This window comes from Eptatretus burgeri, chromosome 16 (assembly GCF_056783735.1).
Source record: "Eptatretus burgeri isolate ZD-2024b chromosome 16, Ebu_testis_v1, whole genome shotgun sequence".
NCBI lineage: Eukaryota > Metazoa > Chordata > Myxini > Myxiniformes > Myxinidae > Eptatretus > Eptatretus burgeri.
Genome location: NC_140976.1, coordinates 14,767,351 through 14,784,201, shown reverse-complemented (window position 1 = coordinate 14,784,201; position 16,851 = coordinate 14,767,351). Strand labels below are relative to the sequence as shown.

The window sequence follows — 16,851 nt, the reverse complement described above, 5'->3', positions numbered from 1 at the left end:
TGGGCCATATCTGCATTTGGACCTGAACAAAATCTTATTGACTTCTTGTTGTTACCTACCCAACTCAGCCACCATGTTTTGTCCGAATCCATCCATAACTTTTTGAGATATCGTGCTATATATCATTTTTGGTCTTATCTCTCAATGGTGAAGGATCATTCGATAGATAAAATTTTTTTTTATAGGATTGGATCTTCACCAAAATCAAATCAATTCGTCCTTACACACACCACTAAGTTTTGTCAAAATTGGTCCGTAACTTTTTGTGATATCGTGCTCACAGACAGACAGACAGACAACCAAACAGGGATGAAAACAACCTCTGTCAACCTTCGGTGGCGGAGGTAATGAACAAAGCCTTAATAGAATGCAAACACACACCTAAATTATAAATTGTAAGATTTCAAACTAAGATTTTTATGCCTCTGCTGATGAAGTTGTCGGAGGCATTATGTTTTTTGGGTTATCCATATGTCCGTCCATGCTAATTAACCTCCGCCATCTTCGAAGATGGATGGAGGTTACTGTTTTCACCCCTTTCTGTTTGTTTGTTTGTTTGTTTGTGAACAGTATTACGGAAAAACTCCTCGACGAATTTCGACGAAACTTGGTGGGGCGGGGGGGGGGGGGTTCGGTCTGGTCCAAGGATCATGCCATTAAATTTTGGACTTGGTCCCCCCCCCAAAAAAAAATTGTTGGAGAATTTTTTTTTTTTTTGCATTTCTACATGTTTTAAGTGATTTCCAACCCCTCCCCAAAAAAAATTGTTTGAGAAAAATTTTTTTTTTGCATTTTTACATGTTTTAAGTGATTTCCAACCCCCCCCCAAAAAAATTGTTACCCCTGCCCCCCCAAAAATAGGAATTTTTTTTTGCATTTCTACATGTTTTAAGTGATTTCCAACCCCCCCCAACAAAAAAATTGTTAGACAAAAAAAAAATTTTTCCAACTTTTTTTTCAACAAAATTTCTATTTTTTTTTTTTTGCATTTTTACATGTTTTAAGTGATTTCCAATCCCCCCCCCCCCCACCCCCAAAAAATGTTGGAGAAAAGAACTATAACTCTCAGCACTGTTGACATCATATTTAATGAATAAGATATAAGGTTCACTTGAGTGACGCAGCAGTGTTTGCGGTGGAGGTTTTGCACTCTCCCGAGTGCTCCCCCTCTAGTTTTCTCTGTTTTCTCTGCACCTGCTTATCTGATTGACACAAAATTTTCATCATCGGTGCGACTACTCATGTAGAATGTTTCAATGATAATTGTGATGTCATAGGTCATGTGGTGTGGCAGCCATGCTGGAAAAAGGAAAAACTTTGGACTACTAGCTCCGAAACCGCTCCATGGAAAAAAAATTGAAACTTGCCACATGTGAACTACTCCCGATGGGAAATAAGCGTATATATTTTTTTTGTCATCGGCGGCTTCGTTGTGACGTCATAATTGCATCGAATGCTTTATCCGATCAGCATGAATTTTTTTTAGTGTCATCTCAGGCTATGTTGTATGAGGGGGGGTGGAGGTCGGGTTGGGAAATTGATGATGTCACGTGGTCGTGTGGTTTGGCAGCCATTTTTTTGTTTTTACATGGAAAACTTTAAAAAATCCCTGAGTTAGGGAATTTTAGCAAATTGTATTGACCATTTGTGAAAAATTTGCTTACCAAAAAACTTTTTCACTAACGTATTCATCTAGGTATCTACTAACACCTATCAATTAGTGCAAACCCAAATCCTTGTGGAAAATTCTGGGGAGGCAATCAAAGTTCGGGTGCTCAGAGGGCCTGCGCGAAAAAATCGGAAAATTAACTTTTGCCAATATTGACTTGTGGGATGTCTAACTCGGGAGTTTTTGGGGAGCTGAATTGATTCCAACCATTATTTTTGAGAAAAAAACACTCCTTGATCATATAAAATGTATTTTATTGACATTTTTAACAGAACTGTGCTCAATGGAAATGTTGCTTCATCAGCTTTTACAACCTTATTCATCAAACTCCCCAGTATCTTCCTCACTCCTCTTGTAATCCAGCTGGTTTATGTTCAGGCAAGAGTTACCATGACAGATGTCACAAGCAGAAATACACTTGACTCCTTGCTTTTTTGCTGCAGTCCCCCACACAGTTGCAGCTGGCAAACGTCAGGAGGTAGTCTGGTGCAATGGGGTCTGTAGAAGGGACTGGTGCATATCCTTGCTCAGTGAGTTGCCATCCATAGTCCCGGGCATCCAACGATGGACTTTGCAGCATCAGCCAGTCTCTAGTCTGGAGGTAAGCTCGGAGAGAGTGCTGTGCTGCAGCTCCTGTTGTCGGGGGGAGTTGTCAATAGGCCGTCCGACCTGAGGACAAAAATATCATTTTTAATTAAGCCGAACTTATCATTTTCATTTTAATTTCATAAGTGCATTGCTATTATAATTACCTCAGGGTTTGTAAACGAGTGCTCGAATAGGGTCCTGCACCGAAGATGATAAAGCGCCTCTTCTGCTACCAAGTCTATGATCCCAGACAGACGACCAGCAACCTCGCGTCCCCAGGCATCTCCTCGTTTCACAGCTGTCTCCATCAAATTCCTTTTCAGTCAGTCCTGGTAGCGATTGTCAGGCACATGATACAACTTCCGGGCTCTGCCTGGATGATGCCACATATATGCATGATTAAAGTATTTGACTTTGAGTGGTAGAGTGAAGAGAAAAAAAATTTGAAAAATATACATTTAAACTTGTGCAGGACTCAGTAAACGCGCAACTTACCAGGGTTTCGTTCCAATGTATCACAGATTTTGCAAACATCACGGTAGATAAGATGCGCTGATGGTGTTTCATCATGCACCATCAGCGACGCTGATGATGCGTCGCTGATGGTGCAGCGACGCGCTGTTCTGGCACATGCTCCCATACCTGACCTGACCTGATGGTGTTTGGGAAGTAGAGCTGGAGCCAGGTGAGGTACTTTGCCCAGATGATATCCAGCGTTTTTTCGTCCTGTCTGAGCATCGGCCCTCCTCATCTTGTTCTATGGAAATAAAAAAAAATATTGCTTAGAAAGCAAATTTGAGATTATTATTGTCGTTTTTATTTGCAATGCTACTTCCTTTGAATGATGAATTTTAAAAAAAAACTTACGATTAGCAGTTTCAGTTGCAGTGGATATACTTCTCGCACGACTGTACAACTCTGTTTTACAATCCACATGGTATCGCAACTTGCTGCCTTCTCCGTTGTTCCAGTCCTCATTTAGTCTCCCGATCAACGCTGCATCGCCCACAAGCTCAGAATGTGATAAGATCCGTGGGTAGCCTTTATTGGAGACTTTTGAGAGCGTATGCTTTTCAATCCCGGAACCACCACAGATGAAACACCTCAAGCCAGGTTCAGTCGCATCCTTGTCCATACTGTCCTAAAAAATGACTTTTTTGTAAACAACAGACAGGACATGAAATTTTGACACAAAACAGACAGAACACACATACAGTGATGTGTTTTTACATTAATAGGTCCACTCTACGTTGAATATTGTTGCGAATTCGCACCCGCCGGCGTGCGAGCGGCCACGTAACTCGAATCGCGGCACGTCGCCCATCGGACGGACAATTCTGTCGTGACCCTCTCGGACTAACGCCGGGAACTAGTCACGGGTGGGCCTTTCGGCCTCACCACGATCGTGCCAATCGGCCCCCCGCGTGGGATAGGGTTGTTCGCCAAATTCAACCTACCTAAGTACCCACACGGAGGTTAGACCGGGCGATCGCACCTCGCCGCAGGTCGTCTCCGGACACGGGCCACTTTAAGCGACCCGTTCCGTACTATCGGGATAACCGAGCGGTGTTATCGTCAACCTCGACGGTTCCGATTAATTATCGGGCGTATTTAGCCCACTACCAACCCTTTACGTGAAGTAAGATGGAGATTCAATTAAAGAAAAGACGAAGCGAAACGGGAAAAACAGTTCAACATAAGGCACATTTATTCCACGGCACACGGAAAGCACACATATACAATTACAACAATTATGCACCAAAAGCAATTGCAACAAAAGAAACACAACAATGCAGATCTACTACCGACTACGCGAGCACACGGCAACACTTACACAGTTTTACTTTACAGACGGCGCCGACAACACATATACTCAAAAGCAAAAGAAAAAGGGCCACCCTCAACGACAAGGGGACAGACGGGCCTGTGGGCGCGAGACTGGGCGGAGCTTACCCGTCTTGTGATGAGCCGCAAATGTGGCGGCGGTGCCCCGACTCCGCGCTCCTCCGCGGGTTTCGTTGGCACTGCTTGGAATGGGGTGGGAACGGGGCCCCCTTTCCGCACTATCTCAGCGCAGGGGGGGGGAAGTGGGGAATTGTTGATGCTCTGGGGAAAGAGGACAGCCGGCTTGCTTGGGTCCCGCGACGAGCGACTCCACTGCGACCTCGACCGTGCTCCCGGCTTCCCCTCTCTGCAGCTCCCCGACAGACTCTGAACCCCGACAGACTGACTCTCCTCCAGACCCGTCTTGACTGCTGCTGCCACACTCCGCCACTGCCACACCTCTCCAACTCGCCCGAGCCCAAAAACTGACTGAATTCGCCCCGCGCTCGGCGCTTTATAGTACGGCATTAGAACCCATATGCAAATTTCCGGATCAGGATGAGCTCGGGGGCGGAGCCACGCTCGCCCATTGGACGGAGGAAAAGTGGGCGTGAACCTCCCCTGATCCTCGAATTTGCATATATCGATTCTACTCCGACGCGCCTGGAGGCGGGGCCAAATCGCCCCGCGCTTACTGATAGGACGGATCAGAAGTGGCCGTGTATCATTCCTGATCCGACTTTTCCTCGGAAAGGCCGCTTTTTGCACCCGCGGCTCAGCGCGTGTCCCGCACGAGGCCAGGACAGCCTGACGCTCGGTGCCTACAAGCGGTGCGGGAATGGCGGCAGAAGGAGGAGAGGTGAAGGTGGTAGAGGGTCTAAAGTGGCGGTCCCTGGCCACGGTGACGCTTGGAATGGCGGTGATGCGATGGTTGTGGGATGGTGTGCTGTAAAGGTCGTGGCTGTTGGCGTTGTTGTTGTTGTGAAGCGGCATTGCGGTTGGTGGTTGTTGTGTGATGGCGGTTGAGACGTGGTTGGTTCAAAATAAAGATAGAACAGAAAAACGGCTATCTTAAAGGGTCGCAACCCGAATGAATCACATTTATTCCCTCTAAACAACGGGTTTGGGGCTAACTACACATGTACTTCCAGAGATATCTCACCTACGGGACCTGAATGGTGGTTTGCGAATTTCCTCAACCACAACAATATATTCAACTTCTATTGAGTCCGGTACACAATAATTTTATAGCTAAAAGCTCTTAGCTAACGTCAGCTAACACAGAGAATTCTACTGAGCCTGAGCACAAGTATAACCAACAATATAGCAGTGGTTTCAAAAATGTTGTATGCTGGTTTCAGCACAATTTGAACAATCTGAATCAATTGAGCCAAATTAGTCTGAGATATCTAAAAATGTATCATATCAATATTTTACGGCCAGGGATTCATTTTTCCTCAAATTTAATGGTTGGAATCAATTCAGCACCCCAAAAAACCCCGAGTTAGACATCCCACAAGTCAATGTTGGCAAAAGTTAATTTTTCTGATTTTTTTCGCGCAGGCCCTCTGATAACCGGAACTTTGATTGGCTCCCCAGAATTTTCCACAAGGATTTGGGTTTGCACTAATTGATAGGTGTTAGTAGACACCTCAATGAATACGTTCGTGAAGAATTTTTTTGGTAAGGAATTTTTTTCACAGATGGTCAATACAATTTGCTAAAATTCCCTAACTATCCTCCAAAAAGGCTGAACAGATCGAGGTGAAACTTTACAGGTATGATCGCCTATCCATGAGGAACAAAAGGTTCTCCACCTATGACATCATAGGTCACATGGTTTTGCAGCTATGATTTTTTGAAAAATTAATCTTTAAAAATCTTCTTCTCCAGAATGACTTGTCAGATGGAGGTGAAATTTAACACACATGCTCCTTAAGCCTTGGAGATACCAGGTTAATTAATAACTTACAGATACCAAGCCTTCACGACTAATTCATGTCACATGGTCTTGCAGTCATATTGGGATCAATGAAAATCTTTTAAAAATTATTTCTCTTCAACCGCTTCATCAATTTATGTGAAACTTCACAATTATGATCTAGTCGTCATGGGGAATATGTGTTTTAAATTCCAACCTGGTCAGACACATGGTTTGGCAGGTAGAATTAGTTGATATTTTGAATCTGGGTTCAGGGATTAAAATCAAACTTGGTACAAGTATTATAATGATGTAATAATATGGGCGGAGGCATATCTGACGATGTCACGACGCTGAATAGTGCCATTCTAGTTTTTCATTTTTTGTTACAAGATAGCTCATGACAACTCCATAAGTGTTGGCTACATTGAGCTCGGACTTCTAATTGTTTTACAAGTTTGCAAAAATTTCCTAGTCTTTTCTCTTTATTTGTGGGACATGTCATGTTTTATGGAGCTGTGCTGCATTACAACCTTTCATTACATGTGTTTATTTTAATTTTCCTGAATTGCTCTTCTCTGTTCATTCACCCTCCCAAATGAAAATGACTGTGTAGGTTTGTTTTTCCAATAAAAATGTTCTTTAAAATTTTTTCTTTAAATGATGCACCATCATTGCGTTCTTGTCATGGTATCTCTCAGTGACATCAGTGGAACCCGCACAGCGTTTGTTTTGCTTGGAGTGCAACAAGTCATTCCACGCAGCTGGGGATCTTCGGCTTCACATGAAGACTCATCACCAGGACTCTCGTGGCAAGCAGCACAAATGCAGTTACTGTTTCTATCGCACCGGTGACGGTTATAAATTGCGAACGCATGAAAAGATTCATGTAGAACTTCCTTACAAGTGTTCACTCTGTGAAAAGGCTTTTGCCAAACTGTCAGGCTTGAAAATACACTTTACTGTGCATACACGAAATGAGGAGTCTTATGATTCCGTGTACTTCAACACGAAAATCCGTGGAAAGATGTATGACTGTTCTATTTGTAAAAGGGCATTTGCTCATCGCTGTAATTTGAAGACTCACAAACGAATCCATACAGGTGAGAAGCCTTACGAGTGCCCTGTTTGTAAGAAGGTGTTTGCTTATCACCATAGTTTAGCAGCACATGAACGAACTCATTCGGGAGAAAAACCTTTTGAATGCTCATTTTGTAAGAAAGCATTCGCTTCATCCTCAAATCTACCAGCGCACATGCGAATTCACATGAATGAGAAGAAAAATAGCAAAGAAGACAAACAGAAATTATAAAACAAAATGTCAACAAATTTCTGTTGATAGTTGAGAGAATGACAGACGAGCATGACAAATTGTCATTTGTGTGAAAAAGTCTGCTTAACGGTGATGAGAACAAGTTTTATTAAATGCTGAACATGAAGGACAATACACCAATGGCTTAAAGAAAAGGGCAGGATTGAGTTAATCGGATGAGTGCAGGCAGATTATATATGTGAGGATGAAAGAGAAGCACCATCACCTTCTCCCAGGATGATAAACAAAAATTACCTCACCACAACAACTGTACACACAAAGGCAGAACTATGATCCACCAGCACATGTCCAGTAATCCACCGGCACACATCCAGTAATCCAGTCATCCATCAGCACACACCCAGTAATCCAGCAGCACACACCCAGTAATCCACTGGCACACGTCCAGTAATCCACCAGCACACGCACCCAGTAATCCACCGGCGCACGTCCAGTAATCCACCGGCGCACGTCCAGTAATCCACCAGTGCACATCCAGTAATCCACCAGCGCACGTACAGTAATCCACCGGCACACGTCCAGTAATCCACCAGCACACACCCAGTAATCCAGCAGCACACACCCAGTAATCCACTGGCACACGTCCAGTAATCCACCAGCACACACCCAGTAATCCACCAGCACACACACAGTAATCCACTGGCACACATCCAGTAATCCACTGGCACACACCCAGTAATCCACCGGCGCACATCCAGTCATCCACCAGCACACGTCCAGTAATCCACCGGCACACATCCAGTAATCCAGTCATCCACCAGCACACGTCCAGTAATCCACCAGCACACACCCAGTAATCCACCAGCACACACCCAGTAATCCACTGGCACACGTCCAGTAATCCACCAGCACACACCCAGTAATCCACCGGCACACGTCCAGTAATCTACCGGTGCACATCCAGTAATCCACCAGCGCACGTACAGTAATCCACTGGCACACATCCAGTAATCCACCAGCACACACCCAGTCATCCAGTAATCCACCAGCACACATCCAGTAATCCATCAGCACACACCCAGTAATCCACCAGCACACACCCAGTAATCCACCAGCACACACCCAGTCATCCACCAGCACACATCCAGTAATCCATCAGCGCACGTCGAGTAATCTACCAGCGCACATCCAGTAATCCACCGGTGCATGTCCAGTAATCCACCGACACACGTCCAGTAATCCACCAACACACCCATGAATCCACTGGCACACGTCCAGTAATCCACCGGCACATGTCCAGTAATCTACCGGCGCACGTCCAGTAATCCACAAGCACACATCCAGTAATCCAGTAATCCACCAGCACACATCCAGTAATTCACCAGCACACACCTAGTAATCCACCAGAACACATCCAGTCATCCACCAGCACATGCCCAGTAATCCACCAGCACACACCCAGTAATCCACCAGCACACACCCAGTAATCCACCAGCACACACCCAGTAATCCACCAGCACACACCCAGTAATCCACTGGCACACGTCCAGTAATCCACCAGCACACACCCAGTAATCCACCAGCACACATCCAGTAATCCACCAGCACACATCCAGTAATCCACCAGCACACATCCAGTAATCCACCAGCATACACCCAGTAATCCACCGGCACACGTCCAGTAATCCACCAGTAGTCCATGAGCCAGTAAGGTTGGTCGGTACCATCTGGCGGGAATAATTATCATAGTGATTTTTGGCAAGGTATACAACCCTTGAGTTAGAAAATATGTGATAGCATTGCATCGGTGGTAGCTTTTTGTGTGTTATCTCCCTTTTTATATGCCTACCCTGAAATATGCTTTTGTGCAAAATGGCCAGTTCAAGCTAAGACAGTTCAAGGTAAGACTAACTTAACAACATTTTTGTTATCAGTCAAATATTACCATTGAAATTTGTCTCACCTTTTGCTGGGATCATTTGCTTCTCAACAAAAAGTGCTAAACATGTCTTGGTTGAAAGGTATGTCATTGGTGACACGAAAATATATCAGTGTCTATTTCCTGTGTGATAAATCATACCACCTTTCGAAAAGTATTTGTCTATCATTGACTGTGGGAAGTAAATAAAAGTTCTGGAACAATATAATTACATGCGTGTTTAGCAAATTTATTAAGAAATCCAAAAATCTAAATTTCTTTTTTTTGTATGATGTATATTAGGATCAGTATATAGCCTGGTGTTGGCGCAGTGGTTAGGGCAGCGGCTTGGGATCCAAAAGGTCCTGAGTTCAAGCCCCATTGGGCCACTGAATTAATACACCAGGGGGTTGACTCAGCCTGTCATCCTTCCGAGGTCGGCGAAATGAGTACCAGTGTACTGGGCCGGTGTATACCCCGGTTAAAATAGGTGTACCATATCCCTGTGTCGTAAGAGGCGACCAGGGTTGCGTCAGTAAGGGCATCCGGCATAAAACATGTGCCAAATCACTATGCGGATCATACGGATGATCCGCTGTGGCGACCCCGAACGGGAGCAGCCGAAAGAAGAAGAAGAAGATATTAGGATCAGTATAGCAGACAATGTTACCCCACTCCCCAAATGAAAAAAAATACCTAATTTGGACGGATTTATGTAGGTTGGTCAATGTCATATTTTCCCTGTCATTATTGAAGGATACTTTCCAAGAATCAAACAAAGGTAAATGATAGCATAGCATGTTCATGAACAAGATTAATGTTTTTTTCCCTGTAATTTCTCAAAAAATACAGAATTTCAGAGATTTAGATACTCAATAATGCACATGTGAAGGTATCAAACACCCGTATTACACAATATAAACCAATAAGACAGTAGCAATATGGTTAATCATGTACAATCTGATGAATGGGTCAAAGGTGAAAATGAAACACAATCTTCTGTTGTCGGCATAAAATTACAGAATAGAAACACAAATGTGGTGTTCCACACTAACAAGGCCATTACCTAGGCCCAATGTGTTGCTGATAAACATATTGTCTTATGAACCAAAGATGGGTCCTTTATAGTTTCTAAGACATCTCTGATCATATGCACTGATTGTAAGTGATATAAAATGTTCAAGATGAACATAAAAATCAGAATCATTATCCAGTTCTTCAATATCCTCATCTAAACTTTCCCCATTGTCTGACTCAAAGATGGATGCCTGGTTCTCACAGTCTGACAGTCTGCACATATCGGTGCATTTCAGTCCGTTTGACAAACACAAATTTTGGTAGTGAACACTTCCTTTTACAATTATAGGGCAAATAACATGAGCTATATGCCTAACAATTTTCAAGAAGATATAGCCTATAATAAGAGAGAACCATTAGTTTTAAATAGAATGTCTTCTTCTGTCTTTCGCCGGTTTCAGAAAAGTTTATTTTGGGATGGGGTTACTAAACGGTTAATAACACACAAAAGGCTACCACCAATGCAATGCTATCACATAGTTTCTGACTGTAGAGATGTCTACCCTGCCAAAAATTACAAAAGAATCCTCTCGGATGGTACCGGTGGCCAAAAATTACCGGGTCTGGCTCATGGCCGACAGCACACATCCAAAAACTTCAAAATCCCAGCCCTAGAAAAGTCTTGGAAGCTAAACCAAGGGACAATGAAGACATTGTATTTGTGTATCACTGAACCATCCCATCAAGTGTGAACATGTATGCCAAGGTATTGCGGAAGGACACAATACTCAAACATTAAAAGGAAAAGACAGCATTGCAAATGGAGGTGTTCATCCCCAGTGACTTTGGCCGAAATCAAGAAAACATGACCAAGTACCAAGATCTGAAAAAGTGAAATTAAAAGAACCTGGAATCTGAGTGCCGATAAGGTGCCATCAATACTTGGAGAAATGGAAGTAACAAAAGAGAATCTCAGTGCAAGAATGAAAATGATACCAGAAAATATTTACAACAAACTACAATTGGAGGCTGTCCAGGATTTTGTTTCAATCCTCAAAGGAGTCCTTGGATCAAAGATCTGAAAACAGTAAAATTTCACAACCTTGTCCTCGAAATGTGATCCTAAAAACGAAGGGTAGTTTGGACCCTGGGAAGATTCCGGGAGTTTGGACCTTGGGAGGATTCCTTTTCACATTCCAACACCCGCTCAATGAGATGCAAACAAGAGAAGCCTGGCGAGCGCTCTCCTTGGAAGAACATACTTGCTCACGGACAAACTCGTGCAAGGAAAATGCATTTTACATGTTACATTTTAAAGAAAACATTTTTTCTGGATCATTTGTTTCTCCTTTACTCCACACATTGTTTCAAAGGCTATCAAATTTTCTCCTCTTCTTTTAATACATGAATAGCATCCAAAAGGGATGTGGTTTTCACAATATTGCATTTCCTTACATTTTCTCCAAAATTATTTATTTGAGAGTAAGGTTGTCTGATTCACTGAAGTCTATCCCTACTCCTTGGAATTTTCTGGTGTGATTCTTCATCATAGTATGCTTGTTGCCAATCTCTGTCCTCTAGAATTGAATTTGTGGGTATTTTTGTATCTTTACAGTTCCAAACAGTGGAAGAAAGGGTAAGACAGTGGATGGAGGACAGCTTACTGACATTTAGGTATTTGGGATACAGTGGATCAAGGCAAGAAGATCAAGACAAGATGAGAGATAGGCAAAGGTTGAGAGTCTGCAAACTTGTCAGCAATATGAAAGTATCAGGACCTGCGCTATAGATTTTGGGGAGTGATGTTCAATGCCTTGGTCTCTTCAACGTTCATAAGTAATACCTGAGATGCCAGCCTGCAATGGTGTGTGTGCGTGTGTGTGTGTGTGTGTGTGTGTGTGTGTGTGTGTGTGTGTGTGTGTGTGTGTGTGTGTGTGTGTGTGTGTGTGTGTGTGTGTGTGTGTGTGTGTGTGTGTGTGTGTGTGTGTGTGCGTGTGTGTGTGTGTTCGCTGGGTGTCTTTGTGGAGCCTTTTTTTGATTTCTGTACAATTCCCCACCCCTTGACCAATCTCCACCAAATTTTGCATACCTGCGGTGGGTAGCCAGGTTCAGGTCAAGGGCACAACAGAAATCACCCTGATACTCCCCCCCCCCCACCCTCCCCACCACAAGGACATTCTCTGTATGCATGTATATTTGTGTGTATGTGTGTGTAAGTATGAAAATCACAGACAAACACTTGTTTGGCCAATTTCCACCAAATTTTGTACGTGTGCTGGAGTTACCCAAGGTCCGGTAATGGACACAACCCCCCCCCCCAATCACCCCCCATGAGGATGGGGAGCTGACATGATTTTCACCCACATGGCTGGGATAGTCCACACCAATATTTGCATATGTTTTGGGGGTACCCATGGTAAGATCATAGGCACAAACCCCCTCCACAAGGCAGTTCTCTGTATGTGCTTGTTTGCCTGAAAATCAAGAAACTGACCTCGAACAAGGAAATGAGGCCATTTGGCCCATCATTGCTATTGTGCACTCTCGGGTTAATTTTTGCTCCAGCTTTAAACATCAATCTTCTTGATGGTTTACTCTGAATCTAAATCTGTCTGGAAGAGTCTGCATCTCACACACACACACTCATTGTCACGATGCTGGCGGTCCAGGTTAAACCCCCTGACCCAATTTGTGGTGACGGGCGGTCAACACCGCTAGCCTGGATAGCTGAGCGGTTGTTCCTTAACAGGAGGCGGACACGTTGATCCTCGGAGATTACAACGCATGTGGGAGGGCGTGAGGCGCAATGGCGGAGCGACAGAGGCAGAGATGGATGCACAGGGGGGTTTATACTCGAACCCGAAAACAAATACACGGACACAGCAACTTAAAATATACACGGGATTGAATGAAAACAGACAAGGATTTGCAAAGGGCAATAATCAGATATAATGATAATCATGAGATAAACTAGAGTCTAAAGTCGAAGGGGCCTCGGCACGCAGACTTAAATACGGACAAGGGGAAACACAATAAAACAAAATCCCTCCTTTATTCTGGCTCTTGGCTTGGTCCAGAGATGGTCTTGGTGGAACTTAGAATCGAGGCGCTTTGTCCTACATGTGTAGATGTGTGCAAAATTGCGCCAAGTCATTCTCTCGCAGCGGGAACGTTCGTACGTCAGGCAATTTGTGAGCGGTATTCAACACCAAGGCTCAGAGACCCCGTGCAGCTTAGAATGGTGCCGTCCCCTTTGGTGACATACACGAGGCTTCGAGGGCCATCTCATATGACCAGCCAAGAGTCAATGGCCAGCGTCTCACTTCACCACACGAGCCAAATCGCCTCAGCATGAATACGAGAACCGTGCTGTCTTCTTCATGCATCGAAGGCAAGCCAGCCATAAAGCCCTGTTCTTACAGGCCATCTCGTAGCTACGTTCACTCTCGACCGCGTGCGCCCCTCACTCCACACTCGTGCCTTCCTCCTTGCTATGAGTTGCTTCCCCATCCTCGCTGATCGCCTGCCTCCTACGCCCTCCTAATCTTTCTGATGATATGATTGTGGTTCAAATGTGTGGTGATTATTATGAAGGTGTTGTGAGGTTGGATGAATGGGGTAGCGTTGGGGTTCAAGTATAGTGAAGGTTGAGGAGAAGCGTCCCTTGGATAATGGCACGTGATTGAAATGGGGAATTCTGCATGTATGCAAATGACTTGCCCCTGCTGATATGGTCTTTGGTCTTTGGTGGTGTGCTGATATGATATGGTCTTTGGTGTGCATACATGCGTAAAGGTAAGAGGTTCGCGTGTGGACAAGCAAAGCAAAATAGGTGAAGAATGGGAGGAAAAGCCTGCCTCAAGCCCATTGCATAAAAGGGAAGGCCTTTTTAAAATGAATACGAATGAAGTAAATATCTTGGGAAATGCTATAGGTTGTGTGCCATTGCCTTGGGGAGTGATGGTTTCGCAGAATCGTAAGATATATACATATATACATACATACATATATCGAAATGTGTGGAGCTTGTTGAGCTGGATGGCAGACAGGCTGTCGTTCTTTGTGGATTATGCGGTCTTTCCGTGGTGAGACATAATCCTTGGCTGATGCTCACCATTACAGCCATGAGGTACGATCGAAGCAGATATATACAGCGCCTTTCGAAAGTCTACACCCCCCTTTCAAAATTTTCCCTTTTGTTGCCTTAAAGCCTGGAAGTAAATTTCTTTAAATCAGACTTTTATCCGGGAAGTTTTAGCCAACGTGATTTGCTCGTTTGCCAGCATACACTCAATGTGTTGCTCCTTCCTCTTCCTTGAGGAGTTCGGGTTGCTCCAATTGGAGGTCGAATCTGCAACTGCTGTTCCATCTCAAACACTGGTATACTTTCCGAACCGGATGCATTGCATATAGTGATGTAAATACGGGGTGCTTCATGGGTCGATGACATCATTGAGGTAGTTTTTAAACACTTAGTAAGTATCAAAGAAAACTAAATGTTCCCTTCATTGGATGAAAAATCGGTTTTTCCTTGTATATTCTGGGTCCTGTTTAATAGGCAAAGTTTCCCTTGCAGAACAGCAGATACAAAATGTGACATTTGTGAATGGAGGGAGGGTTAAGTTTTAGTTTAAACTTATAAACTATCTGCTACCTAACATTTCCCAAGTTAAAGAGTAAGTAAATGCTAGTTTAGAATAAATATCCAAAACTGAATGAGTAAGGTCTTGGCATGTCATTGTTGTGAATAAGAGGAAGTACTGTTATGGTGCCACGTTCGGTGGTGAGGACGACCGCGAGATGGAGCGGTTGGGCCGTGAATGTCGTCGTCTCTGGAATTGAATGTCGTCACTCCGGATAACTCCGAAGTTGACAGGTTGCTTAATAGACCGTGGACGCCAATATTTCCACCGCGCGGTGAGGGTCTTTTTGTCTGATTCCAATTTACCTAAGTAGCCGGGCGGTCTAGCTACCGGGGAAGCCACACCTTCGGCCAGCTTTATCCGAACCGAGTCGCTGTTACCGACTTGGATCCAGCGTAACCGAGCGGGAATTACCAAAGCCGTGCCGGTCCAAATGACAATTTACGGCACAATCGGCCTCGCTAATTCTCAAGCCCGAACCATACTGGGTCAATGAAAGAAAACACAGACAACGGACTGGAACATTTAACAGTTAACAGTTATTTATTTACAAGGTAATAGGGAGGGAAACACAGAGCAAACTTAACCACGAATAAGAATGCAGGCAAATATACAATGGAATCCCTGAAACAGTTCGAATTACAGACTGGCCACAGACAGACACACAAATCCAAAAATAAATTGACCTCATGGGTCTTTATTCGGCCCTTCAGCTCGGGATGAAAGACGAGCTGAGGGTCAGAGTCTAGCTGGATATCTGGACGCCTCGTGTGGTTTTACCGACTCCAACCCACCACGGTGGGACTCGAACCCACAACCCAGAATCCAACGAGCCCACGATCCTGGCTGCCACGAACGACGATCGACGACACGAGCACCACGAAACACCACCGCCACAACCACCACCACCATGAGCACCAACACGACCACTGACCACCAAGGAACCCCGAAAAAGACCTCAGACCAAAGACTGCAGACCCCCGACACGACCACCTTTCTTATCCTTCCCCCGGGCGGGTGGAGGGATCCGTTCTGAGGTAACTCACCTCCGGATTGGTCGGGGGGCGTCGGGCGATCGGTGTCCTCCCCTCATTGGACGTGGCGAACATTCCATCTGGCTGGGGCAGGGTCGGCTCTGAGGAGATCTCACCCCCGATTGGACGAGGGGAACATTCCATCTTGCTGGAGCGGAGTCGGCCCTGAGGTGATCTCACCCCCGACTGGACGAGGGGAACATTCGGTGATATCACTCCCGATTATGTCCGTGGCCTCGAACACATGCGTAATGGCGCTGAAGGAGTGGAGGGGATTGATGAAGAAAACCAACAAGAAAGAAATTCACAGCACACATGAAATGCCCATTAGACATAGGGGAGAGATTCTAACTACCCACATATACTTAACGAAATAACTAAACTTTGGGTCAACTTTATGTGTGAATGCGAATGGTATCCAGATTCGTAACAGTACAACTTACGACTTCCGGCTCACACACAACAGCTTACATGTGAGGGATCTCTGAGTCACTCCTGGGAGTTCGATCGGCCACCTCCATGTCAGGGGCCTGGTCGAGCAGAACTGACTAGGGGTAATCAACAACAACTTATTGCTCATGATATCCCGAAAAGGTTGGACAAACATACTCACCGAGATAGTCCATCGTCGTCATGGAGTCAATGGGTTCCTCTTCAACAGCCATTGTTTAATGATTGGATTTATGTGGAATGATTGGCCGGAACGACTGACTCTGGAATCTGAGGCCGTGATCTTCTCAACACCATTCTTTGGTGCACGAGGGATGGAGGTTTCCTCCTTGGTACCTGAGCAACATTCCATTTGGGATATACACCTTTTGGCTTCATTCTACCAAGTACTCCGTGAGATCTTGGTGACATCATCATTCCACCAAGTGCTCTGTGAGATGTTGGCGACGTCATCATTCTACCAAGTACTCCGTGATATTTCGGTGACGTCATCATTCTACCAAGTACTCCGTGA

General features: G+C 44.7%; 2 protein-coding genes across 15 annotated transcripts in view; one reads left to right on the top strand and one right to left on the bottom strand.

Annotated features, from left to right (window-relative positions):
• The window catches only part of LOC147010573 (uncharacterized), a 78,177-nt gene extending 65,761 nt beyond the window's left edge, over positions 1-12,416 (top strand). The window contains exon 14 of one of the 2 annotated variants that reach the window (XM_085858827.1): positions 6,704-12,416. In XM_085858827.1, the coding sequence (XP_085714953.1) occupies positions 6,704-7,314 (611 nt within the window). In that variant the 3' untranslated portion in view covers positions 7,315-12,416. The remainder of the gene's footprint in view (positions 1-6,703) is intronic. The other variant, XM_085858828.1, reaches the window with a different exon arrangement.
• Positions 1,907-16,851, bottom strand: part of LOC147010572 (uncharacterized) — a 17,793-nt gene continuing 2,848 nt past the window's right edge. For 3 of the 13 annotated variants that reach the window (XR_015052184.1, XR_015052185.1, XR_015052183.1), the window contains 5 exons: positions 16,501-16,851; positions 15,900-16,144; positions 3,125-3,398; positions 2,422-3,014; positions 1,907-2,338 (listed from right to left, as the gene is read on the bottom strand). The exon at positions 16,501-16,851 is cut by the window's right edge and continues 799 nt beyond it. Coding sequence is in view for 3 of the 13 variants with exons in the window: in XM_085858846.1 (XP_085714972.1) it covers positions 2,423-2,586; positions 2,753-2,809; positions 2,910-3,014; positions 3,125-3,398; positions 15,900-16,031 (732 nt within the window). In the remaining 10 variants the exon portion in view is untranslated. Of the gene's footprint in view, positions 2,339-2,421; positions 3,015-3,124; positions 3,399-15,899 lie in introns of all 13 variants that reach the window. The other 10 variants (XR_015052190.1, XR_015052188.1, XR_015052187.1 and 7 more) reach the window with 10 other exon arrangements.